General features: G+C 48.6%; 3 protein-coding genes across 4 annotated transcripts; all 3 read left to right on the top strand.

Moving 5' to 3' along the window:
- Positions 1-5696: 5696 nt before the first annotated feature.
- On the top strand, positions 5697-12244 carry LOC121840391 (vacuolar ATPase assembly integral membrane protein vma21-like). The gene is made up of 3 exons (XM_042303521.1): positions 5697-5880; positions 11665-11774; positions 11967-12244. The coding sequence occupies exons 1-3, from the start codon at positions 5819-5821 to the stop codon at positions 12104-12106; spliced, it is 312 nt and encodes a 103-aa protein (XP_042159455.1). The 5' UTR covers positions 5697-5818; the 3' UTR covers positions 12107-12244.
- A 2044-nt stretch (positions 12245-14288) lies between these two features.
- Positions 14289-20354, top strand: LOC112236984 (gap junction beta-1 protein). 2 transcript variants are annotated; one of them, XM_024405603.2, is made up of 2 exons: positions 14289-14350; positions 18549-20354. In XM_024405603.2, the coding sequence occupies exon 2, from the start codon at positions 18563-18565 to the stop codon at positions 19388-19390; it is 828 nt and encodes a 275-aa protein (XP_024261371.2). In that variant the 5' UTR covers positions 14289-14350; positions 18549-18562; the 3' UTR covers positions 19391-20354. The 2 variants fall into 2 exon arrangements, with proteins under 2 accessions (XP_024261371.2, XP_024261372.2); XM_024405604.2 differs by lacking the exon at positions 14289-14350 and adding an exon at positions 17117-17978.
- Positions 20355-21683: 1329 nt separating this feature from the next.
- Positions 21684-27776, top strand: LOC121840357. Its single transcript, XM_042303021.1, has 3 exons — positions 21684-22598; positions 22722-23990; positions 27737-27776. Exons 1-2 carry the CDS (start codon positions 21684-21686, stop codon positions 23949-23951), a joined length of 2145 nt encoding a protein of 714 aa, XP_042158955.1. The 3' UTR covers positions 23952-23990; positions 27737-27776.
- Positions 27777-27934: the final 158 nt, after the last annotated feature.

Genomic DNA, 27934 nt, shown 5'->3' with positions numbered 1-27934 from the left:
GAACCTTAGTCACTGTTACGGCTACCACCCGGTACTCTACCCTGCCTTGAACCTTAGTCACTGTTGCGGCTACCACCCAGTATTCTACCCTGAACCTTAGTCACTGTTATGGCTACCACCCAGTACTCTACCCTGAACCTTAGTCACTGTTATGGCTACCACCCGGTACTCTACCCTGCCTTGAACCTTAGTCACTGTTACGGCTACCACCCGGTACTCTACCCTGAACCTTAGTCACTGTTATGGCTACCACCCGGTACTCTACCCTGCCTTGAACCTTAGTCACTGTTACGGCTACCACCCGGTACTCTACCCTGCCTTGAACCTTAGTCACTGTTACGGCTACCACCCGGTACTCTACCCTGCCTTGAACCTTAGTCACTGTTACGGCTACCACCCGGTACTCTACCCTGAACCTTAGTCACTGTTATGGCTACCACCCTGCGGTACTCTACCCTGCCCTGAACCTTAGTCACTGTTACGGGTACTCTACCCTGAACCTTAGTCACTGTTACTCTACCACCCGGTGAACCTTAGTCACTGTTACGGCTACCACCCGGTACTCTACCCTGCCTTGAACCTTAGTCACTGTTACGGCTACCACCCGGTACTCTACCCTGCCTTGAACCTTAGTCATTGTTACAGCTACCACCCGGTACTCTACCCTGCCTTGAACCTTAGTCACTGTTATGGCTACCACCCGGTACTCTACCCTGCACCTTAGTCACTGTTATGGCTACCACCCGGTACTCTACCCTGCCTTGAACCTTAGTCACTGTTACGGCTACCACCCGGTACTCTACCCTGAACCTTAGTCACTGTTACGGCTCTACCCTGCCTTGAACCTTAGTCACTGGTACCACCCGGTCTCTACCCTGCCTTGAACCTTAGTCACTGTTACGGCTACCACCCGGTACTCTACCCTGCCTTGAACCTTAGTCACTGTTACGGCTCTACCACCTTAGTCACTGGTACTCTACCCTGAACCTTAGTCACTGTTATGGCTACCACCCGGTACTCTACCCTGCCTTGAACCTTAGTCACTGTTACGGCTACCACCCGGTACTCTACCCTGAACCTTAGTCACTGTTACGGCCACAACCCGGTACTCTACCCTGCCTTGAACCTTAGTCACTGTTATGGCTACCACCCGGTACTCTACCCTGCCTTGAACCTTAGTCACTGTTACGGCTACCACCCGGTACTCTACCCTGAACCTTAGTCACTGTTACGGCTACACCCGACCCGGTACTCTACCCTGCCTTGAACCTTAGTCACTGTTACGGCTACCACCCGGTACTCTACCCTGCCTTGAACCTTAGTCATTGTTACCCGGCTCTACCCTGCCTTGAACCTTAGTCATTGGGCTACCACCCGGTACTCTACCCTGCCTTGAACCTTAGTCACTGTTATGGCTACCACCCGGTACTCTACCCTGCACCTTAGTCACTGTTACGGCTACCACCCGGTACTCTACCCTGAACCTTAGTCACTGTTACGGCCACGACCCGGTCACTCTACCCTGCCTTGATGCTTAGTCACTGTTACGGCTACCACCCGGTACTCTACCCTGCCTTGAACCTTAGTCATTGTTACGGCTACCACCCGGTACTCTACTCTACCCTGCCTTGAACCTTAGTCACTGTTATGGCTACCACCCGGTACTCTACCCTGCACCTTAGTCACTGTTACGGCTACCACCCCCTGGTTACTCTACCCTGCCTTGAACCTTAGTCACTGTTATGGCTACCACCCGGTACTCTACCCTGCACCTTAGTCACTGTTACAGCTACCACCAGGTACTCTACCCTGCCTTGAACCTTAGTCACTGTTACGGCTACCACCCGGTAGCTTTAGTCACTGTGCATTGAAACTTAGTCACTGTTACGGCTACCACCCGGTACTCTACCCTGCCCTTGAACCTTAGTCACTGTTACGGCTACCACCCGGTACTCTACCCTGCCTTGAACCTTAGTCACTGTTACGGCTACCACCCAGTACTCTACCCTGAACCTTAGTCACTGTTACGGCTCCCACCCGGTACTCTACCCTGAACCTTAGTCACTGTTACGGCTCCCACCCGGTACTCTACCCTGCCTTGAACATTAGTCACTGTTACGGCTCCCACCCTGGTTAGTCACTGTTCTACCCTGCCTTGAACCTTAGTCACTGTTACGGCTCCCACCCGGTACTCTACCCTGAACCTTAGTCACTGTTACGGCCACGACCCGGTACTCTACCCTGCACCTTAGTCACTGTTACGGCTACCACCCGGTACTCTACCCTGAACCTTAGTCACTGTTACCCGGCTCTACCACCACTGTTACGGTACTCTACCCTGCCTTGAACCTTAGTCACTGTTACGGCTACCACCCGGTACTCTACCCTGCACCTTAGTCACTGTTACAGCTACCACCCGGTACTCTACCCTGAACCTTAGTCACTGTTACGGCTACCACCCGGTACTCTACCCTGAACCTTAGTCACTGTTACGGCTCCCACCCGGTACTCTACCCTGAACCTTAGTCACTGTTACGGCTACCACCCGGTACTCTACCCTGAACCTTAGTCACTGTTACGGCTCCCACCCGGTACTCTACCCTGCCTTGAACCTTAGTCACTGTTACGGCTCCCACCCGGTACTCTACCCTGAACCTTAGTCACTGTTACGGCCACGACCCGGTACTCTACCCTGCACCTTAGTCACTGTTACGGCTACCACCCGGTACTCTACCCTGAACCTTAGTCACTGTTACGGCTCCCGCTCGTTAGAGACAGCTGATCTCGTTATTGAACACCTGGCCACATTAATAATTTGTATTTACTGTTTTAACCACTTTATATGTATGTCCTGTATTCTAGTCAAGGCTCATCCTACTGTATATAACTACTGCTTTTCACACCATTAAATATACAATGTACAGTACCAGCCAATAGTTACTGTATATATTCTGTTGATCGAGCTACTGTATTCAGTACCAGTCAACAGGTTGGACACACCTACTCATTCAAGGATTTTTTCTTTATTTTTACTATTTTCTACATTGTGGAATAATAGTAAAGACATCAAAACTATTAAATAACACATATGAAATCACGTAGTAACCAAAAAAAAGTGTTAAACAAATCAAAATATATTTTGTTATTGAGATTCTTTAAAGTAGCCACCCTTTGTCTTGATGACAGCTTTGTAAACTCTTGGCATTGGGCTATGGCACACAACAAAAAAGAAGCACATTTTAAATTCACACGTGTATAATACACACTGGTACATGTGTGAAAAAGGACAGATGTAATCAACTACCACATCCTGATCATTATTACACAAGTCCCAGTCAACAAGCAGCTGAAACACACACAGACAGCCATCTCATGAGTTCATATTAACCTCACCGTCATTGGCTGCTGAATAACCCTAGTTCCAGCAACAATTATTAAAGGAAAGGATGTCAGACACACTACCTCATTACTCATTGGTGTAGACAAGCTAGGTCCCCCATATACCGGTGCAGAGGGCATGGTGGTGGGAGGCTACCCTGCATCCCAAATGGCATCCTATTCCCTATATAGTGCACTACCTTAGACCAGAGCCCTATGGAACCCTATTCCCTATATAGTGCACTACTTTAGACCAGAGCCCTATTCCCTATATAGTACACTACTTTAGACCAGAGCCCTATGGGCCGTCACCCTATTCCCTATATAGTGCACTACTTTAGACCAGAGCCCTATTCCCTATATAGTGCACTACTTTAGACCAGAGCCCTATTCCCTATATACTGCACTACTTTAGACCAGAGCCCTATTCCCTATATAGTACACTACTTTAGACCAGAGCCCTATGGGCCGTAGCACCCTATTCCCTATATAGTGCACTACTTTAGACCAGAGCCCTATTCCTATATAGTACACTACTTTAGACCAGAGCCCTATGGGCCGTCACCTATTCCCTATAGTGCACTACTTTAGACCAGAGCCCTATTCCCTATATAGTACACTACTTTAGACCAGAGCCCTATTCCCTATATAGTACACTACTTTAGACCAGAGCCCTATTCCCTATATAGTGCACTACTTTAGACCAGAGCCCTATTCCCTATATAGTACACTACTTTAGACCAGAGCCCTATTCTCTATATAGTACACTACTTTAGACCAGAGCCCTATTCCCTATATAGTGCACTACTTTAGACCGTGCACTACTTTAGACCAGAGCCCTATTCCCTATATAGTACACTACTTTAGACCAGACCCCTATGGGCCGTAGCACCCTATTCCCTATATAGTGCACTACTTTAGACCAGAGCCCTATTCCCTATATAGTGCATTACTTTAGACCAGAGACCTATGGGCCCGTAGCACCCTATTCCCTATATAGTGCACTACTTTAGACCAGAGACCTATGGGCTGTAGCACCCTATTCCCTGTATAGTGCACTACTTTAGACTAGAGACCCATGGTAATCCCTATGAGCCATAGCACCCTATTCCCTACATAGTGCACTACTTCAGACTAGAGACCCATGGTAATCCCTATGGGCCGTAGCACCCTATTCCCTATATATAGTGCACTACTTTAGACTAGAGACCCATGGTAATCCCTATGAGCCATAGCACCCTATTCCCTATATATAGTGCACTACTTTCCCTATGAGACTAGAGACCCATGGTAATCCCTATGAGCCATAGCACCCTATTCCCTATATATAGTGCACTACTTTAGACTAGAGACCCATGGTAATCCCTATGAGCCATAGCACCCTATTCCCTACATAGTGCACTACTTCAGACTAGAGACCCATGGTAATCCCTATGGGCCGTAGCACCCTATTCCCTATATATAGTGCACTACTTGGGCTCTGATCAACAGTAGTGCACTATATAGGGAGTTGACTGCTATTTGGGAGCCTGTGTAAATAACATTTAAACCAGTTGATGATGTTTCTAAAAGTCTAATTTCTTGATTTATATTTGATTTGTTATTAATAGGCCTGCTGTGTCCTCTTACAGGGTTTAAACACCCTGTGCATCCCAGATGGTACCCTGTTCCCTATATAGTGCACTACTTTTGACAAGCCACTAGGGAATAGGGCTCTAACCAAAAGTAGTGCAGTCTATAAGGAATAGGGTACCATTTGAGAGGTAGGCAAATATTGGTCTGTGTTTTGATAGACCTCATGCAAACATGTTTAATGCAGTCACTTGTAGTCACTTCACCCCTACCTGTACCCCTGCACATTGACTCAGTACCCCCTGTATATAGCCTCTTATTGTAATTTTATTACTTTTTTCTCTTCTTTTTTACTTTTGTTTATTTTGTAAATATTTTCTTAACTCTTCTTGAACTGGACTGTTAGATAAGGGATTGTAAATCAGCATTTCACAATAAGGTCCACACTTCGGCGCATGTGACAAATAAAGTTTGATTTGATTTGGATTTGAGATTACATCAAATAAAATTGTATTTGTCACGTGCGTCGAATACAACAGGTGTAGACCTTGTAATAAAATGCTTACTTACAAGCTCTTTCAGAGATTACATCACACACACGCACGCACGCACACACACACACACACACACACACACACACACACACACACACGCGCGCGCGCGCGCGCTCAGGTGAATCAAGTGCCATTTCCTACCAACCCAGTAAATGACGCACTGAGACATGTTCTCGTGCCAAAGACCGGAAAGAAGTCATGTGCTTGTCCCGTGATCAAATGCGGAAGTGTTGAAATATATCCATAGCGACAACAGTTCACCCTCTCTATTTCATATAGATTTAGCTGTTTTATTTGCCCTATTTCTCAGAAAAATGGAAGGATATGCCAAAACATCACTTAGCACCACGTATGCTGGAGCCCCGGATTTCAGAGGGTAAGAGAGTGTTAATTATTCAGTCGTCGTATTAGATAACGTTACTAACAGTAGTTAGTTAGTCAACATTAGCCCATTCATTACATAGATAGCTAGGCGCTTTAGCCAGCACCTCAACTGGGAGGTCGCGGGAGGATTTTAAGGGGTCGCGGGACTTGTGTAATTAAAAAAAAGATACATAATAATAACACATTTAAAAATGAAAAATATTTTGAAAGGTAACCTCCGCATCGTAACTTTTATTTTGAAAGGATGCCACAGCACCGTTTATTGTTGCTGTATTTACACGTGTAGCGGTTCGGTATCGGAGGGTTTTCGGGCTGCACACACTCACTGACCAATACAATAATGTTCTCGCCCCACACGCAAAAACTGATCCAATGAAATGACAGATTTATAGACACACACACACACACACACACACACACACACACACACTGGACCAATAAAAATGTCATTCTGACACATTGTTTTGTTTTAAATGTGACATGTCATCCAATCAGATAATACAGATTTTCAGTTAGATTGATTGACAGCTAACTAACTATCCAGATGTGTTCTGCAGGCATTGCACATGTGGATAGTTAGCTGTCATTTAACTCATGTGGGCAAGCTGTCAGAGTAAAATCATGGACACGTTTTTAAAATGTGCAGCTCCCTCTTCTGCTGCTTCCAATGTCAACGACAAGGCGGACAACCCGGTCCCCTGTCGACTGGAGAAAATATATCTCCGACTTCAAGGAATATGGTTTTCCATATAAAGAAGACAGGCACGGTGAGTGTAGGCCGCTGGGCGTCTTATTCGATGAGCTGTTCGCTAATGAGAGCATGAAACAAGCCACAAAGATAAGACAGCTGACTTTTTTTTTTTTTTAAATTTAAAGAGAGAAAATGTCAATATCTGGAGGCCTCACAAGATTCATTGGCAAACGTATGTACCGTACATGAAGAGGCACTTTGTGCCTGCCTGTCCCAGACCTGCTGTTTTCAACTCTCTAGAGACAGCAGGAGCGGTAGAGATACTCTTAATGATCGGCTATGAAAAGCCAACTGACATTTACTCCTGAGGTGCTGACCTGTTGCACCCTTGACAACCACTGATTATTATTATTTGACCATGCTGGTCATTTATGAACATTTGAACATCTTGGCCATGTTCTGTTATAATCTCCACCCGGCACAGCCAGAAGAGGACTGGCCACCCCTCATAGCCTGTTTCTCTCTAGGTCCATAATCTCCCCCCCCTCATAGCCTGGTTCCTCCTAGGTTCTGGCCTTTCTAGGGAGTTTTTCCTAGCCACCGTGCTTCTACACCTGCATTGCTTGCTGTTGTGGGGGTTTTAGGCTGGGTCTCTGTACAGCACTTTGAGATATCAGCTGATGTACGAAGGGCTTTATGAATACATTTGATTGATATGTGCACTGAAATCTTGGGAGAGTCAGACGCCTATCCAATGACACCATGAGGAGGAGAATCCAGGACATGTCTGATGACAACGCACCAGACTTCAGAGAGCATCAGGGCAAACGGCCATTACACACTGCAGCTTGATGAATCCACAGATGTGGCCAACCATGCAATTCTAATGGGTCTGTGTCAGACAAGTCCGGGGTCATAACTTTGAGGAGCACTTCATTTTTAGTGCTGATTTGCGCACCACCACCACTGCAGAAGCTGTCTTTAACACAGTGGATCTGTACCTGGGCTCTGTGGGACTGGCCAGAGGCTGTCATTAACACAGTGGATCTGTACCTGGGCTCAGTGGGACTGGCCAGAGGCTCTTTAACACAGTGGATCTGTACCTGGGCTCTGTGGGACTGGCCAGAGGCTGTCATTAACACAGTGGATCTGTACCTGGGCTCTGTGGGACTGGCCAGAGGCTCTTTAACACAGTGGATCTGTACCTGGGCTCTGTGGGACTGGTGGAGTACCTGGGCTCTGTGGCTGTCTTCAACACAGTGGATCTGTACCTGGGCTCTGTGGGACTGGCCAGAGGCTGTTTAACACAGTGGATCTGTGAGTGGGGACTCAGACTCTTTTTAAAGTGGATCTGTTGGGCTCTGTGGGACTGGTCAGAGCTGTCATTAACACAGTGGATCTGTACCTGGGCTCTGTGGGACTGGGCAGAGGCTGTCATTAACACAGTGGATCTGTACCTGGGCTCTGTGGACTGGCCAGAGGCTGTCATTAACACAGTGGATCTGTACCTGGGCTCTGTGGGACTGGTAGAGGCTGTCATTAACACAGTGGATCTGTACCTGGGCTCTGTGGGACTGGTCAGAGGCTGTCATTAACACAGTGGATCTGTACCTGGGCTCTGTGGGACTGGCCAGAGGCTCTTAACACAGTGGATCTGTACCTGGGCTCTGTGGGACTGGCCAGCCTGTGGGAGGTGTTTAACACAGTGGATCTGTACCTGGGCTCTGTCTGGTGAGGCTGTCATTAACACAGTGGATCTGTATGGAGCACTGGTCAGAGGCTGTCATTAACACAGTGGATCTGTACCTGGGCTCTGTGGGACTGGTCAGAGGCTGTCATTAACACAGTGGATCTGTACCTGGGCTCTGTGGGACTGGCAGAGGCTCTTTAACACAGTGGATCTGTACCTGGGCTCTGTGGGACTGGTCAGAGGCTGTCATTAACACAGTGGATCTGTACCTGGGCAGTCATTAACACAGTGGATCTGTACCTGGGCTCTGTGGGACTGGTCAGACTGTCATTAACACAGTGGATCTGTAGGGGCTCTGTGGGACTGGTCAGAGGCTGTCATTAACACAGTGGATCTGTACCTGGGCTCTGTGGGACTGGTCAGAGGCTGTCATTAACACAGTGGATCTGTACCTGGGCTCTGTGGGACTGGCCAGAGGCTGTTTAACACAGTGGATCTGTACCTGGGCTCTGTGGGAGACACAGTGGATCTGTACCTGGGCTCTGTGGGACTGGCCAGAGGCTGTTTAACACAGTGGATCTGTACCTGGGCTCTGTGGGACTGGTCAGAGGCTATTGGATTTAGACTCGTTTAAAGAGGAAAAGCAGAGACATGGAGAGAGCACCAGCAGGTGTTTCCAGACCGTCTGTAGAGACATGGAGAGGAGCACCAGCAGGTGTTTCCAGACCGTCTGTCATGGAGAGACAGGTGGAGAGGAGAGACATGGAGCAGGTGTTTCCAGACCGTCTGTAGAGACATGGAGAGGAGCACCAGCAGGTGTTTCCAGACCGTCTGTAGAGACATGGAGAGGAGCACCAGCAGGTGTTTCCAGACCGTCTGTAGAGACATGGAGAGGAGCACCAGCAGGTGTTTCCAGACCGTCTGTAGAGACATGGAGAGGAGCACCAGCAGGTGTTTCCAGACCGTCTGTAGAGACATGGAGAGGAGCACCAGCAGGTGTTTCCAGACCGTCTGTAGAGACATGGAGAGGAGCACCAGCAGGTGTTTCTCTGTAGAGACATGGAGAGGAGCACCAGCAGGTGTTTCCAGACCGTCTGTAGAGACATGGAGAGGAGCACCAGCAGGTGTTTCTGTAGAGACATGGAGAGGAGCACCAGCAGGTGTTTCCACCGTCTGTAGAGACATGGAGAGGAGCACCAGCAGGTGTTTCCAGACTGTCTGTAGAGACATGGAGAGGAGCACCAGCAGGTTTTTCCAGACCGTCTGTAGAGACATGGAGAGGAGCACCAGCAGGTGTTTCCACCCGTCTGTAGAGACATGGAGAGGAGCACCAGCAGGTGTTTCCAGACCGTCTGTAGAGACATGGAGAGGAGCACCAGCAGGTGTTTCCAGACCGTCTGTAGAGACATGGAGAGGAGCACCAGCAGGTGTTTCCAGACCGTCTGTAGAGACATGGAGAGGAGCACCAGCAGGTGTTTCCAGACCGTCTGTAGAGACATGGAGAGGAGCACCAGCAGGTTTTTCCAGACCGTCTGTAGAAACATGGAGAGGAGCACCAGCAGGTGTTTCCACCGTCTGTAGAGACATGGAGAGGAGCACCAGCAGGTGTTTCCAGACCGTCTGTAGAGACATGGAGAGGAGCACCAGCAGGTGTTTCCAGACCGTCTGTAGAGACATGGAGAGGAGCACCAGCAGGTGTTTCCAGACCGTCTGTAGAGACATGGAGAGGAGCACCAGCAGGTGTTTCCAGACCGTCTGTAGAGACATGGAGAGGAGCACCAGCAGGTGTTTCCAGACCGTCTGTAGAGACATGGAGAGGAGCACCAGCAGGTGTTTCCAGACCGTCTGTAGAGACATGGAGAGGAGCACCAGCAGGTGTTTCCAGACCGTCTGTAGAGACATGGAGAGGAGCACCAGCAGGTGTTTCCAGACCGTCTGTAGAGACATGGAGAGGAGCACCAGCAGGTGTTTCCAGACCGTCTGTAGAGACATGGAGAGGAGCACCAGCAGGTGTTTCCAGACCGTCTGTAGAGACATGGAGAGGAGCACCAGCAGGTGTTTCCAGACCGTCTGTAGAGACATGGAGAGGAGCTGTCTTTAACACAGTGGATCTGTACCTGGGCTCTGTGGGACTGGCCAGAGGCTCTTTAACACAGTGGATCTGTACCTGGGCTCTGTGGGACTGGCCAGAGGCTCTTTAACACAGTGGATCTGTACCTGGGCTCTGTGGGACTGGTCAGAGGCTGTCATTAACACAGTGGATCTGTACCTGGGCTCTGTGGGACTGGCCAGAGGCTCTTTAACACAGTGGATCTGTGATCAAGTTGGTCAACTATTTTTAAAGAGTTCCAGGAAAAGCAGAGACATGGAGAGGAGCACCAGCAGGTGTTTCCACCGTCTGCAGAGACATGGAGAGGAGCACCAGCAGGTGTTTCCACCGTCTGTAGAGACATGGAGAGGAGCACCAGCAGGTGTTTCCACCGTCTGTAGAGACATGGAGAGGAGCACCAGCAGGTGTTTCCAGACCGTCTGTAGAGACATGGAGAGGAGCACCAGCAGGTGTTTCCAGACCGTCTGTAGAGACATGGAGAGGAGCACCAGCAGGTGTTTCCACCGTCTGTAGAGACATGGAGAGGAGCACCAGCAGGTGTTTCCAGACCGTCTGTAGAGCCATGGAGAGGAGCACCAGCAGGTGTTTCCAGACTGTCTGTAGAGACATGGAGAGGAGCACCAGCAGGTTTTTCCAGACCGTCTGTAGAGACATGGAGAGGAGCACCAGCAGGTGTTTCCACCGTCTGTAGAGACATGGAGAGGAGCACCAGCAGGTGTTTCCAGACCGTCTGTAGAGACATGGAGAGGAGCACCAGCAGGTGTTTCCAGACCGTCTGTAGAGACATGGAGAGGAGCACCAGCAGGTGTTTCCAGACCGTCTGTAGAGACATGGAGAGGAGCACCAGCAGGTGTTTCCAGACCGTCTGTAGAGACATGGAGAGGAGCACCAGCAGGTGTTTCCAGACCGTCTGTAGAGACATGGAGAGGAGCACCAGCAGGTGTTTCCAGACCGTCTGTAGAGACATGGAGAGGAGCACCAGCAGGTGTTTCCAGACCGTCTGTAGAGACATGGAGAGGAGCACCAGCAGGTGTTTCCAGACCGTCTGTAGAGACATGGAGAGGAGCACCAGCAGGTGTTTCCAGACCGTGCTGCCCTCTAGACCCACTAGAGGGCAGCACCACTGGTCTACGGTATTTTAGCTAGCTCTATCAGTATTAACGTCCCATAGCTAACAGTAGGTCTATGCATTCAATAATATCAAACACATGCAGTTCACGTAATGTACTCACCCAGAGTCACCACCAAGACATATGATGGAGGATATATATTGTCTCTCCTGCAGGAATGACAGTTCTCTGGTATCTGCTCTGAAAACTCTTCTCTTCTTCACCATCCTGATGGTCACCCTGCCCATAGGACTGTACTTCGCATCAAAGGCATACATCTTTGAAGGTAAATCATTATTTCTTGTCTGAGAGAGGCCTAAATATCCCAATCAATATTCAAAACAATTTATTTGAATTTCCTCCTCTCTCCTCCTCCCCTCTCCTTCCTCCCACCCTCTCTCTCCTCCTCCCCTCTCCTTCCTCCCACCCATCTCCTTCCTCCCACCCTCTCTCTCCTCCTCCCCTCTCCTCTCTCCAGGTTCCCTACAGATGTCTAACTCAGACAGTTATTTCTATGCTGCCATCGTAGCTGTGCTGGCCGTACATGTGGTTCTGGCTTTGTTTGTCTACGTGGCCTGGAACGAGGGCTCCACCAAGGACAAGGGGAAACACGACTAACCCTTAACCTGGCCGTGCTGCTGGCCCAGAGAAGGCCTGGACCAAGCCACTTCCAGCCCCCACCCCAGCCTGGCTTCTCTCCAGTCCCCACCCTGCCTGGCTTCTCTCCAGCCCCCAGCCTCCTGTTTGAGCCTCCCCGACCCCTGTTTGACCAGCCCCACCCCAGCCCCCTGTTTGACCAGCCCCCACCCCAGCCCCCACCCCAGCCCCCTGTTTGACCAGCCCCCACCCCAGCCCCCCCCCACCCCAGCCCCCTGTTTGACCAGCCCCCACCCCAGCCCCCCACCCCAGCCCCCCCTGTTTGACCAGCCCCCACCCCAGCCCCCCCCCACCCCAGCCCCCTGTTTGACCAGCCCCCAGCCCCTGTTTGACCCCCCCAGCCCCCACCCCAGCCCCCTGTTTGACCAGCCCCCACCCCAGCCCCTGTTTGACCAGCCCCCACCCCAGCCCCCACCCCAGCCCCTGTTTGACCCCCCCACCCCAGCCCCCTGTTTGACCAGCCCCCAGCACATCCCCTGTTTGACCCCAGCCCCCACCCCAGCCCCCTTTGACCAGCCCCCACCCCAGCCCCCTGTTTGACCAGCCCCCACCCACCCCAGCCCCCTGTTTGACCAGCCCCCACCCCAGCCCCCTGTTTGACCAGCCCCCACCCCAGCCCACCCCAGCCCCCTGTTTGACCAGCCCCCAGCCCAGCCCCCTGTTTGACCAGCCCCAGCCCCCCCCAGCCCCCTTTGACCAGCCCCCACCCCAGCCCCTGTTTGACCAGCCCCCACCCCAGCCCCCTGTTTGACCAGCCCCCAGCACATCCCCCTGTTTGACCAGCCCCCACCCCAGCCCAACAGCCATGGAGGGGTTCATACCGAGTCCATCTCCTGGTGTTAGGAGAGAATAATGTATTGGGTGTTTCTGCTCAGTGTATTTTGTAACAGACTGAACACCTTCCCTGTCATGTGTTACAGCCCGTTAGAGGGCGTGTCATAAACGGGGCCCTGGCCAGAGACGGCCGTGAAATGCCTGTTCACAACTGGAGCGTACATGTAGAAATGTATTGTCTGCGTCCAACCCTATTCCCTATTTAATGCACTATGTTTGACCAGGGCCCCGTAAGGCTGCTTGACCAGGTCCCCGTAAGGCTACTTGACCAGGGCCCCGTAAGACTGCTTGACCAGGGCCCCGTAAGGCTGCTTGACCAGGGCCCCGTAAGGCTGCTTGACCAGGGCCCCGTAAGGCTGCTTGACCTGGGCCCCTTAAGGCTGTTTGACCAGGGCCCCGTAAGGCTGCTTGATCAGGGCCCCGTTGACCAAACGTAGTGGATTATACAGGGAATAAGGTGCCATTTTGTTTTCTGTGTGTTTACATCATGTCACTGCTGTTGTGGTTGGATCCGTCCTTGTTGACCGGATTCATTTAAGAACGTTGTGTTTTTGTGCGACGTTTATTTTTGGTTGTAATTTGATGTCTCCAGAACTGTAGTATAATCGTCAGGGTACTCGAGTAGTATTTCAAGTCCAGAGTGTTTGTTATGATGAAACATTAAACAAATCAAATGATCCATACTTTGATGAACTGTGGAAACATTTTAGTTCTGTAGCAGATGCTCCTATCCAGAGTAGTGACTACTGACTGAGACACAGCAAGCACCATGCTCTACTGACTGAGACACAGCAAGCACCATGCTCTACTGACTGAGACACAGCAAGCACCATGCTCTACTGACTGAGACACAGCAAGCACCATGCTCTACTGACTGAGACACAGCAAGCACCATGCTCTACTGACTGAGACACAGCAAGCACCATGCTCTACTGACTGAGACACAGCAAGCACCATGCGCTACTGACTGAGACACAGCAAGCACCATGCGCTACTGACTGAGACACAGCAAGCACCATGCTCTACTGACTGAGACACAGCAAGCACCATGCTCTACTGACTGAGACACAGCAAGCACAATGCGCTACTGACTGAGACACAGCAAGCACCATGCTCTACTGACTGATCCTGTCTCGGAGCTCCACGGACAATTCTTTCGACCTCATGGCTTGGTTTTTGCTCTAACATGCACTGTCAAATGTCAGACTTTATATAGACAGGTGTGTGCCTTTCCAAATCATGTCCAATCAGTTGAATTGACCGCAGGTGGACTCCAATCAAGTTGTAGAAACATCTCAAGGATGATCAATGGAAACAGGATGCACCTGAGCTGTATTTCGAGTCTCATAGCAAAGGTTCTGAATAAATAAGGTATTTCCTTTTTTTAATGCTAATACATTTGCAAAATTGTCAAAAAATCTGTTTACGCTTTGTCATTATGGGGTATTGTGATGTCATTATGGGGTATTGTGATGTCATTATGGGGTATTGTGATGTCATTATGGGTTTTGTGATGTCATTATGGGGTATTGTGTGTAGATTGATGATGAAAAAAACTATTTAATCCATTTTAGAATAAGGCTGTAAAGTAACAAAATGTGGAAAAGGGGAAGGGGTCTGAATACTTTCCGAATGCACTGTTTCTCAGGGATGAAAAGACACTCTTGACCTGTAAAACGACTAACCCCCCCCCAAAAATGAATACTGACTCTTAATTAGTGCTTGACTTGGGCAGGAGATCAACGGAGCTGAGTACCGGCACCTCAAATGTTCAACTGCTTGATCTCCTAATCCTCTTATAGAACACTAGCTCAACAGTGTTGTGGAGCTCCAGAACCTAAATATAAACAGTACCGGAACACAAAATGAGTTCCGGAATCTATTTCAGTCCAAGTCATGCACTGCCCTTACCTTATCCCTAACTTTAACCAAACCCTTAACCCTAACCTAATTTTGACCAATTCTGAAAGTACATTTTGGTTTGCAGGTCAGGAGTGTCCGTATAGCTTTTTCTGTCTGTCTCCGCGTCATGTTGAAGATTTATGGCTGGGTCTACAATGGTATCCTATTCTAAAAAATGCACCCCCTCCTCTCCCCTGTAACTATTCCCCAGGTCGTTGCTGTAAATGAGAATGTTCTCAGTCAACTGACCTGGTAAAATAACGGATAAGCAAATATAGCCTTTCTGTGGTGGTTCCCCCAGGTGATGACGTGTGCTCGGGGCTCGGGGCTTCGGGCTCAGGGCTTGTGTCCTCAGGACTTGGGGCTCAGGACTTGGGGCTCAGGGCTTGGGGCTCAGGGCTTGTGTCCTCAGGCTCAGGGCTTGGGGCTCAGGGCTTGTGTTATCAGGACTTGGGGCTCAGGGCTTGTGTCCTCAGGGCTTGTGTCCTCAGGGCTTGTGTCCTCAGGGCTTGTGTCCTCAAGGCTTGTGTCCTTGGGGCTCTGGGCTTGTGTCCTCAGGGGGGCTCTGGGCTTGTGTCCTCTGGGCTTGTGTCCTCTGGGCTTGTGTCCTCTGGGCTTGTGTCCTCTGGGCTTGTGTCCTCTGGGCTTGTGTCCTCTGGGCTTGTGTCCTCTGGGCTTGTGTCCTCTGGGCTTGTGTCCTCAGGGCTTGTGTCCTCTGGGCTTGTGTCCTCAGGGCTTGTGTCCTCAGGGCTTGTGTCCTCAGGGCTTGTGTCCTCAGGGCTTGTGGCTCAGGGCTTGTGTCCTCAGGGCTTGTGTACTCTGTGTCCTTGGGGCTCTGGGCTTGTGTCCACAGGGCTTGTGTCCTCAGGGCTTGGGTCCTCAGGGCTTGGGGTCCTCAGGGTTTGGGGCTCTGGGTTTGTCCTCAGGCTCCTGGGCTTGTGTCCTCAGGGCTTGTGTCCTCAGGGCTTGTGTCCTCAGGGTTTGTGTCTTCAGGGTTTGTGTCTTCAGGGTTTGTGTCTTCAGGGCTTGTGTCTTCAGGGCTTGTGTCTTCAGGGCTTGTGTCTTCTGGGGCTTGTGTCTTCAGGGCTTGTGGCTCAGCAGAGTTGGTTTCAACCTCTGTCTGACATGAGACCACAGGAGTCACTTAGAATGGAATGACTAACACCTGATTGGGTAAGAGGTGTGAATGTTATTCTTAGCGGAAAATAGACAGATGAACAGAAATAACATTTAGAGATTTGAGCTATGAATGGATAGATCAGGGGAACAAGACCAATCAGATCCATCTAATGGATAGATCAGGGGAACAAGCCAATCAGAACCATCTAATGGATAGATCAGGAGAACAAGCCAATCAGAACCATCTAATGGATAGATCAGGAGAACAAGCCAATCAGAATCATCTAATGGATAGATCAGGGAAACAAGCCAATCAGAATCATCTAATGGATAGATCAGGAGAACAAGCCAATCAGAATCATCTAATGGATAGATCAGGAGAACAAGTCAATCAGAACCATCTAATGGATAGATCAGGAGAACAAGCCAATCAGAACCATCTAATGGATAGATCAGGAGAACAAGCCAATCAGAACCATCTAATGGATAGATCAGGAGAACAAGCCAATCAGAACCATCTAATGGATAGATCAGGAGAACAAGCCAATCAGAACCATCTAATGGATAGATCAGGAGAACAAGCCAATCAGAACCATCTAATGGATAGATCAGGAGAACAAGCCAATCAGAATCATCTAATGGATAGATCAGGAGAACAAGCCAATCAGAATCATCTAATGGATAGATCAGGAGAACAAGCCAATCAGAACCATCTAATAGATAGACCAGGAGAACAAGCCAATCAGAACCATCTAATCCCTAAATAAACACCCAGTATATAACACAAAGACATTGACTGTCCACTTTTGGAAATGTTTCAGATGTATAGTTTCTTGAATGATTCTGCAAACATCTCATTTTGCCCACTGCTCGCCCTTCTTTTTCTCGGTCAGTGGTTCGGGCCCTCTGCCCCTCCCCTCCCAGCACAATAAATAATGTGGCATGGGACTCAGGCCTTTTGTGTCCACACAGATTCTTTCTACTGTATGTTCTGCTGGGGGTAGGCAGAAACCAGGGCGTTTTATCAGAATAACACAGAGTCTTGTTGGGGCTCTGATAAAGGGCAGCATTGTATGGTAATAGTTTATATAAGACCATATGACCGCTGTGCTGCGCTGGGCTCTGCTACGGTGCAGGGTAGTGGCTAGTGTCGCGGGAATGATTAGCATTTTACCAACGCATCGTGTTCACAAGCCAAGAGCCTTCTGATTCGATGATAAAATAAACACATTTAATTTAACCCTTCTTTGTACACATTTTGTGTACCACCACAGCTGAAGGTAAAATCCATCATATCTCTGATTCTCTTTTATTAACCTTTTGGATGATGATGTGTTGAGATTCCTGAGGAAAAGAAAAGAGATTCTGACTGTCTGAGGTGTTCTGGAGTTCTCTGAGAATTCTAGAATTCCAGACTAGATTCTAGAATGGTTCTGCAGAAAGACAGTAGTTACTGATATGAAACATCTGTTCACTCGAATACAATAACTTCTCTTGGTTTGATCTGGGCGTATTTTATGATTGGCATAGTTTAAAGACTGTTTCAAGATTGGTTATATTTCTTCAGTTACAGTAGAGGTCTTAGACAGTGTTTGTCTGAAGTTAGTTGTAAGATTCTTTTAGTGAGATGGATGTTTGAGCCGTTGCTTGGAGAATATATCTTGGCTGGTCTGTCGTGTGTAGCCGTGTCCGTTTGTCCGTCTGTCTGAAGGTCAGGTTGCGCGGTCAGTCAGTATTAATACTTGTTTGAATGGATCACATGTCTCCGTTAATCGTTTCGCTATTGGCTATCAGATCGTTACGTGGCGTGACATTATGCCCGTGTTAGGCCATCGCCCCAAGGTTCTTAAAGCGCAGGCCAGGGATTGGCTGAGTCTTGTTTGCCGTTGCTGTGACCCAGCTCCAGCTCCATGGCCAGGCTACACCTGACGGTGGTGGTTTAAGGACCCAGTGCTGCCGTCGCTGCCGGCGGAGACTGGTAGGACCAACAGCTCAGGGAGTACTGGGACTGCTTTCTAGATCGCACCCTATTTAATGGGTCCTGGTTGAAAGTGGTGCACTTTTATAGGGAAAGGGGTGCTATTTGGGACATAGACAAGGGTCAAGTTGGGGGGTTGTTGTTTATATCGGAGGAAGGTTCTGTTTTAGTCCACGTTAGTATGTTTGAGAATGGGGTTTTTCTGTCCCCCGTGTCTGGTGTTTTAGTTATTTGAGCTCAAGCATTTTTGATGATTGTTGGTTGGATACATACAGTACACCTGTGGGGTTATTTAAGAACTCTTTCTTCCTCACTACAGGTTTGATTGATTGCCTTTTATTAAGGATTGACTTTATTAAGGATTGACTCAGAGATTGTACAGTTTCAATGACTAAATCAATATGTTACCAACATGTGATGTACCTTGATGTCCCCTAATTCCTTCATTACATGTTTATTTGACACGGTCGTTCTTATAGAGAATGACCACCTTTCCCAGTGTGATCAAACGTCAGCTTGTATCAATACATTGTCAACAGAACTATATCCCTTCTTGTTTCTCCTCTCCAGACCTGGAATCGAAAATGAACTGGGGGTCCTTTTACGCCGTAATCAGCGGCGTAAACAGGCATTCCACCGGCATCGGCCGCATCTGGCTGTCTGTCATCTTCATCTTCAGAATCCTGGTCCTCGTGGTGGCGGCCGAGTCGGTCTGGGGCGACGAGAAGTCTGGCTTCACCTGCAACACCCAGCAGCCCGGCTGCAACTCTGTCTGCTATGACCAGTTCTTTCCCATCTCACACATCCGCCTGTGGGCCTTGCAGCTCATCCTGGTGTCCACGCCTGCTCTCCTAGTGGCCATGCATGTAGCCCATCGCAGACACATCAACAAGAAGCTCCTGAAGAAATCCGGGCGCACTTCCCCTAAGGAGTTGGAACAAATCAAGTATCAGAAGTTTGCGATCGCAGGCGCCCTTTGGTGGACCTATATGATCAGTGTGCTGTTTAGGATCGTTCTGGAAGTCGGCTTCCTTTATATATTCTACTTGATCTACCCTGACTTCAAAATGTTCCGTCTGGTCAAGTGTGACTCGTACCCCTGCCCCAACACTGTGGACTGCTTCGTGTCGCGACCCACGGAGAAAACCATCTTCACCGTGTTCATGCTCTCCGTGTCGGGGGTGTGTGTTCTCCTTAACCTGGCCGAGGTGGCCTACCTGATTGGCAGAGCCTGTCTGAGGTGTATCCATGGTAACCAGGACAAGAATAAGGTAGCAGGGATTGGTCAGAAACTGTCCTCCTACAAACAGAATGAAATCAACCAGATGATCGCTGACCAGTCGAAGTTCAAGTTCAACGTGGGAGCTAGGAAGACCTCTATGGAGAAGGGAGAGAGGTGTTCTGCTTTCTGATAGGCTGCCCTGGAAGGGAGAGAGGTGCTCTGCTTTCTAATAGGTTGCCCTGGAAGGGAGAGAGGTGTTCTGATTTGCTGCCTATGGAGATGGGAAAGCAGGGCTCTGCTTTCTGATACGCTGTCTAGTCCTAGTTCCCACAAATGTTCACTGCTTCAAACTAAAGAACTGTAACCAGCTTGTAACCATACTGGATAGAAATCCTCAATAGCTCCATCTAGTAATAACATCAATCATTCACTCATTTATTTCTTCATCTATTTATTCTAGTGGCTGGTGCTTGGTTCCCAACATTCCTAACGGTGGTAGGATATAGAGAAGAACAAACAAGCCCAGACAAACTCAACGCTGGATCGGAGAGAGAACTTTGTTTCATCGTGATCGACACAGTCACTGTTTTGTCTCACAACCTTGGGGCAGGAACTAGTGGATAAAGGAACATTTGTTTCAGCACATGACTTGACAAACCCATTGTATTGGAACTCACTGAGTCTCCTACAGCAGGGAGACTACTCCTACAATACGGAGACTACTCCTACAGCGTGGAGACTACTCCTACAGCAGGGAGACTACTCCTACAGCACAGACTACTCCTATAGACTATTCCTACAGCACAGAGACTACTCTTACAGACTACTCCTACAGCATGGAGACTACTCCTACAGCAGGGAGACTACCCCTATAGACTACTCCTACAGCGGAGGGACTACTCCTACAGCGGAGAGACTACAGCACGGAGACTACTCCTACAGACTACTCCTACAGCAGGGAGACTAATCCTACGTCACGGAGACTACTCCTACAGCAGAGAGACTACTCCGACGGCACGGAGACTACTCCTACAGACTACTCCTACAGTAGGGAGACTACTCCTACAGAATGGAGACTACTCCTACAGACTACTCCTACAGTAGGGAGACTACTCCTACAGAATGGAGACTACTCCTACAGACTACTCCTACAGCAGGGACTACTCCTACTACTCCTACAGAATGGAGACTACTCCTACAGACTACTCCTACAGAGACTACTCCTAAAGAATGGAGACTACTCCTACAGACTACTCCTACAGAATGGAGACTACTCCTACAGACTACTCCTAAAGAATGGAGACTACTCCTAAAGAATGGGACTACTCCTACAGTAGGGAGACTACTCCTACAGAATGGAGACTACTCCTACAGACTACTCCTATGGCACGGAGACTACTCCTAAAGAATGGAGACTACTCCTACAGTAGGGAGACTACTCCTACAGAATGGAGACTACTCCTACAGACTACTCCTACAGCAGGGAGACTACTCCTACGGCACGGAGACCACTCCTACAGACTACTCCTACAGAATGGAGACTACTCCTACAGACTACTCCTACGGCACGGAGACTACTCCTACAGAATGGAGACTACTCCTACAGCAGGGAGACTACTCCTACGGCACGGAGACTACTCCTACAGTATGGAGACTACTCCTACAGCACGGAGACTACTCCTACAGACTACTCCTATGGCACGGAGACTACTCCTACAGAATGGAGACTACTCCTACAGCACGGAGACTACTCCTACAGACTACTCCTACGGCACGGAGACTACTCCTACAGAATGGAGACTACTCCTACAGCACGGAGACTACTCCTACAGACTACTCCTACGGCATGAAGACTACTCCTATAGACTATTCCTACAGCACAGAGACTACTCTTACAGACTACTCCTACAGCATGGAGACTACTCCTACAGCAGGGAGACTACCCCTATAGACTACTCCTACAGCGGAGGGACTACTCCTACAGCGGAGAGACTACAGCACGGAGACTACTCCTACAGACTACTCCTACAGCAGGGAGACTAATCCTACGTCACGGAGACTACTCCTACAGACTACTCCTACAGCAGGGAGACTAATCCTACGTCACGGAGACTACTCCTACAGCAGAGAGACTACTCCGACGGCACGGAGACTACTCCTACAGACTACTCCTACAGTAGGGAGACTACTCCTACAGAATGGAGACTACTCCTACAGACTACTCCTACAGTAGGGAGACTACTCCTACAGAATGGAGACTACTCCTACAGACTACTCCTACAGCAGGGAGACTACTCCTACGGCACGGAGACTACTCCTACAGACTACTCCTACAGAATGGAGACTACTCCTACAGACTACTCCTATGGCACGGAGACTACTCCTAAAGAATGGAGACTACTCCTACAGTAGGGAGACTACTCCTACAGAATGGAGACTACTCCTACAGACTACTCCTATGGCACGGAGACTACTCCTAAAGAATGGAGACTACTCCTACAGTAGGGAGACTACTCCTACAGAATGGAGACTACTCCTACAGACTACTCCTACAGCAGGGAGACTACTCCTACGGCACGGAGACCACTCCTACAGACTACTCCTACAGAATGGAGACTACTCCTACAGACTACTCCTACGGCACGGAGACTACTCCTACAGAATGGAGACTACTCCTACAGCAGGGAGACTACTCCTACGGCACGGAGACTACTCCTACAGTATGGAGACTACTCCTACAGCACGGAGACTACTCCTACAGACTACTCCTACGGCACGGAGACTACTCCTACAGAATGGAGACTACTCCTACAGCACGGAGACTACTCCTACAGACTACTCCTACGGCACGGAGACTACTCCTACAGAATGGAGACTACTCCTACAGCACGGAGACTACTCCTACAGACTACTCCTACGGCATGAAGACTACTCCAACAGACTACTCCTACAGCACGGAGACTACTCCAACAGACTACTCCTACAGCACGGAGACTACTCCTACAGCACGGAGAGTACTCCTACAGAATGGAGACCACTCCTACAGCAGAGAGACTACTCCTACAGTAGAGAGACTGCTCCTACAGCAGGGAGACTGCTCCTACAGCAGGGAGACTGCTCCTACAGCAGGGAGACTGCTCCTACGGCAGGGAGACTACTCCTACAGCAGGGAGACTACTCCTACAGACTACTCCTACGGCAGAGAGACTGCTCCTACGGCAGAGAGACTGCTCCTACGGCAGAGAGACTGCTCCTACGGCAGAGAGACTGCTCCTACGGCAGAGAGACTGCTCCTACGGCAGAGAGACTGCTCCTACGGCAGGGAGACTGCTCCTACGGCAGGGAGACTGCTCCTACGGCAGGGAGACTGCTCCTACGGCAGAGAGACTGCTCCTACGGCAGAGAGACTACTCCTACAGTAGAGAGACTACTCCTACGGCAGAGAGACTGCTCCTACAGACTACTCCTACGGCAGAGAGACTTCTTCTACAGACTACTCCTACAGACTACTCCTACAGCAGGGAGACTACTCCTACAGACTACTCCTACAGCACGGTGACTACTCCTACAGCACAGAGACTACTCCTACAGACTACTCCTACGGCACGAAGACTACTCCAACAGACTATTCCTACAGCACGGAGACTACTCCAACAGAATACTCCTACAGCACGGAGACTACTCCTACAGCAGAGAGACTACTCCTACAGCAGGGAGACTACTCCTACGGCAGAGACTGCTCCTACAGCAGGGAGACTACTCCTACAGACTACTCCTACGGCAGAGAGACTGCTCCTACGGCAGAGAGACTGCTCCTACGGCAGAGAGACTACTCCTACAGTAGAGAGACTACTCCTACGGCAGAGAGACTGCTCCTACAGCAGGGAGACTACTCCTACAGACTACTCCTACGGCAGAGAGACTTCTCCTACAGACTACTCCTACAGACTACTCCTACAGCAGGGAGACTACTCCTACAGACTACTCCTACAGCAGGGAGACTACTCCTACAGACTGCTCCTACGGCAGAGAGACTACTCCTACAGACTACTCCTACAGACTGCTCCTACGGCAGAGAGACTACTCCTACAGACTACTCCTACAGACTGCTCCTACGGCAGAGAGACTACTCCTACGGCAGAGAGACTACTCCTACAGACTTCTCCTACAGACTACTCCTACAGAGAGCTCCTACGGCAGAGAGACTACTCCTACAGACTACTCCTACAGACTGCTCCTACGGCAGAGAGACGACTCCCACAGACTACTCCTACAGACTACTCCTACGGCAGAGAGACTACTCCTACGGCAGGGAGACTACTCCTACGGCAGGGAGACTACTCCTACGGCAGGGAGACTACTCCTACGGCAGGGAGACTACTCCTACGGCAGGGAGACTACTCCTACGGCAGGGAGACTACTCCTACGGCAGGGAGACTACTCCTACGGCAGGGAGACTTCTCCTACGGCAGAGAGACTACTCCTACGGCAGAGAGACTACTCCTACGGCATGGAGACTACTCCTACGGCAGGGAGACTACTCCTACGGCAGAGAGACTACTCCTACGGCAGAGAGACTACTCCTACAGCAGGGAGACTGCTCCAACAGCAGGAACGGATCACTCATCAAGACATTGAAGGTCTATTTAATGGTGCACAGCAAACTATGGAGCTTTACTACGTTGCTATCTGCACCAAGAGGGTTAGCAGCAGGGACGTGGAAAACTGGTTGTCCTAAGATGGATTACTGACAACTTCCATTAACGGTTGTTAACCCGTACAAAAATATGGTATGTTCATATCCCACATTATTCTGTTATATATGATATGTTCATATCCCACATTATATTGTTATATATGATATGTTCATATCCCACATTATACTGTTATATACGATATGTTCATATCCCACATTATACCGTTATATATGATATGTTCATATCCCACATTATACTGTTATATATATATATATATATATATGATATGTTCATATCCCACATTATACTGTTATATATATATATATATATATATATGTTCATATCCCACATTATACTCTTATATATGATATGTTCATATCCCAAATTATACTGATATATATGATGTGTTCATATCCCACATTATAGTGTTATATATGATATGTTCATATCCCACATTATACTGTTATATATGATATGTTCATATCCCACATTATAGTGTTATATATGATATGTTCATATCCCACAGTAGTATATACTACAGTACTCTATTAGTACTACTATTATGGGGATGTTTACACGACAACATCCAACAGCTCCAAAGTAAACCTGTTGTTGAGGGCTCACAGCATCTGATAGTGGATTGATGGATACAAGTCTTTAGGTTTTGCAAATCAAATCAAAATGTGTAGACCTTACAGTGAAATGCTTTACTTACAAACCTTTAACCAACAATGCAGTTTTCAGAAAATACACACAAAAAAAGTAAGCGATAAGAATAACAACTAATTAAAGAGCAGCAGTAAATAACAGTAGTGAGGCTATATACAGGGGGCACCGGTACAGAGTCAATGTGGAGACTATATACAGGGGGTACCGGTACAGAGTCAATGTGGAGGCTATATACAGGGGGTACCGGTACAGAGTCAATGTGGAGGCTATATACAGGGGGTATTGGTACAGAGTCAATGTGGAGACTATATACAGGGGGTACCGGTACAGAGTCAATGTGGAGGCTATATACAGGGGGGTACTGGTACAGAGTCAATGTGGAGACTATATACAGGGGGTACCGGTACAGAGTCAATGTGGAGGCTATATACAGGGGTTATGGTACTGGTACAGAGTCAATGTGGAGGCTATATACAGGGGGTACCGGTACAGAGTCAATGTGGAGACTATATACAGGGGGTACCGGTACAGAGTCAATGTGGAGGCTATATACAGGTGGTACTGGTACAGAGTCAATGTGGAGGCTATATACAGGGGGTACCGGTACAGAGTCAATGTGGAGGCTATATACAGGGGTACCGGTACAGAGTCAATGTGGAGACTATATACAGGGGTATCGGTACAGAGTCAATGTGGAGTGGAGGCTATATACAGGGGGTACCGGTACAGAGTCAATGTGGAGGCTATATACAGGGGGTACCGGTACAGAGTCAATGTGGAGGCTATATACAGGGTGTTACGGTACAGAGTCAATGTGGAGGCTATATACAGGGGGTACCGGTACAGAGTCAATGTGGAGGCTATATACAGGGGGTACCGGTACAGAGTCAATGTGGAGGCTATATACAGGGGGTACTGGTACAGAGTCAATGTGAGACTATATACAGGGGGCTATCGGTACAGAGTCAATGTGGAGACTATATACAGGGGGTATTGGTACAGAGTCAATGTGGAGGCTATATACAGGGGGTATCGGTACAGAGTCAATGTGGAGGCTATATACAGGGGGTACCGGTACAGAGTCAATGTGGAGGCTATATACAGAGGGTACCGGTACAGAGTCAATGTGCGGGGGCACCGGTGTCAAGGTAATATGTACATGTAGGTAGAGTTATTGAAGTGACTATGCATAGATAATAACAGAGAGTAGCAGCAGCGTAGAAGGGGAGAGGGGTATGCAATGGAAATAGCCTGGGGAGCTATTTGATTAGGTGTTCAGGAGTCTTATGGCTTGGGGGTAGAAGCTGTTTAGAAGTCTCTTGGACCTAGACTTGGCACTCCGGTACCGCTTGCCGTGCGGTAGCAGAGAGAACAGTCTATGACTAGGGTGGCTGAAGTCTTTGACAATTTTATGGGTCTTTCTCTGACACCGCCTGGTATAGAGGTCCTGGATGGCAGGAAGCTTGACCCCAGTGATGTACTGGGCAGTACGCACTACCCTCTGAAGTAACTTGCGGACGGAGGCCGAGCAGTTGCCATACCAGGCAGTGATGCAACCCGTCAGGATGCTCTCAATGGTGCAGCTGTAAAACCTTTTGAGGATCTGAGGACCCATGCCAAATCTTTTCAGTCTCCTGAGGGGGAATAGGTTTTGTCGTGCCCTCTTCACGACTGTCTTGGTGTTTTTGGACCATGTTAGATTGGTCATGTGGACGCCAAGGAACTTGAAGCTCTCAACCTGCTCCACTACAGCCCCGTCGATGAGAATGGGGGCGTGCTCAGTCCTCTTTTTCCTGTAGTCCACAATCAGCTCCTTTGTCTTGATCACGTTGAGGGAGAGGTGCTGGCACCACACGGACAGGACTCTGACCTCCTCCCTATCGCCGTTGGTCATGGTGTTTCTATCTTCTCAGACCGCTACTATACTGAACAAATATATAAACACAACATGCAACAATTTCACTTTTTAAAAATTCATTTGAACCAAATCTATGGATTTAACATGACTGGGCATAGGCCCACCCACTTGGGAGCAGGGGCCCAAGCCAATCAGAATGAGTTTTTCCCCACAAATGGACTTTATTACAGACAGAAATACTCCTCAGCACCCCCTCCACCCCACCTCAGATGATCCTGCAGGTGAAGAAGCCGGATGTGAAGGTCCTGGACTGGTGTGGTTACAACGTGGTCTGAGGTTGTGAGACTGGTTGGACGTACTGCCAAATTCTCTGAAACGACGTTGGAGGCGGTTTATAGTAGAGAAATTAACATTAAATTATCTGTAAACAGCTCTTGCTGACATTCCTGCAGTCAGCATGCCAATTGCACTCTCCCTCAAAACTTAAGACATCTGTGGCATTGTGTTGTGTGTCCAAACGGCACATTTTAGAGTGGCCTTGCATTGTGATCATGCTGTTTTAATCAGATTCTTGATATGCCACACCTGTCAAGTGGATTATTTTGTCAAGGGAGAAATACTCACTAACAGGAATGTAAACAAATGTGTGCACAACATTTTTGAGAAATCAGCTTTTTGTGTAAATGGAACATTTCTGTGATTTTTATTTTATTTATTTAAAGAAACATCAGTCATCTCAACACAATGAACTGAGTTTGAACCTGGTCATTATTCTGGATCTGCCCAGAAATGGTGTCATTGTTGAGAAGTCACATGACGTGCAGTGGAACCTATGACGAGGCAGAGATTAGAGAGAGAATTCATTTGTCTTTCTTCAGGTTTGGGCGTTGCCAGGCAAAGTAGATTAGCCAATAACATCCTGGTTTTTGATTGGTTGAAAACAGGCTGTTGCCATTTGACATATACCTACAGTTTTTTTTATGACATTAAATCATTTTATTTGGATAATATTATTTATTTTTCATATTTAATGAAAGTTATTGTACTGTAATATAATTATTCTCCTCTCTTTTCCTGTCTAGTTTCCAGTTTATAATTTAATCATACGCATTGTTCTCATAAAAGGCTAAATACATTTTGTTGTACAGTAAAATTATAAAGATAATGAATTGAACCTGTGCTTGTCATTCAGCTGTTCAACAGCTCTTTATTTCTGCTTCTGTATTAAATGTTCATCTACTGTCTGTAAACATTCCTGTTACTTCCCAGAAATCCTGGTTGGTGTCACATGTGCTCCCTCTCCGGTCTCTAGGTCACCAGGCTGCTCGTTATGGCGCACACCTGTCACCATCGTTACGCGCACCTGTCACCATCGTTACGCGCATTATGACACTCACCTGGACTCCATCACTTCCCTGATTACCTGCCCTATATCTGTCACTGCCTTTGGTTCCTTCCCCAGGCATCATTGTTTGTGTGGCCTTTGTTCTCGTATTACGTTGTGTCTATT

The sequence above is a fragment of the Oncorhynchus tshawytscha genome, linkage group LG21 (genome assembly GCF_018296145.1).
Source record: "Oncorhynchus tshawytscha isolate Ot180627B linkage group LG21, Otsh_v2.0, whole genome shotgun sequence".
In the NCBI taxonomy this organism is placed as follows: Eukaryota; Metazoa; Chordata; class Actinopteri; order Salmoniformes; family Salmonidae; genus Oncorhynchus; species Oncorhynchus tshawytscha.
The sequence above is the reverse complement of the archived record's forward strand: the minus strand, read 5'-3'. Positions and strand labels throughout refer to the sequence as shown.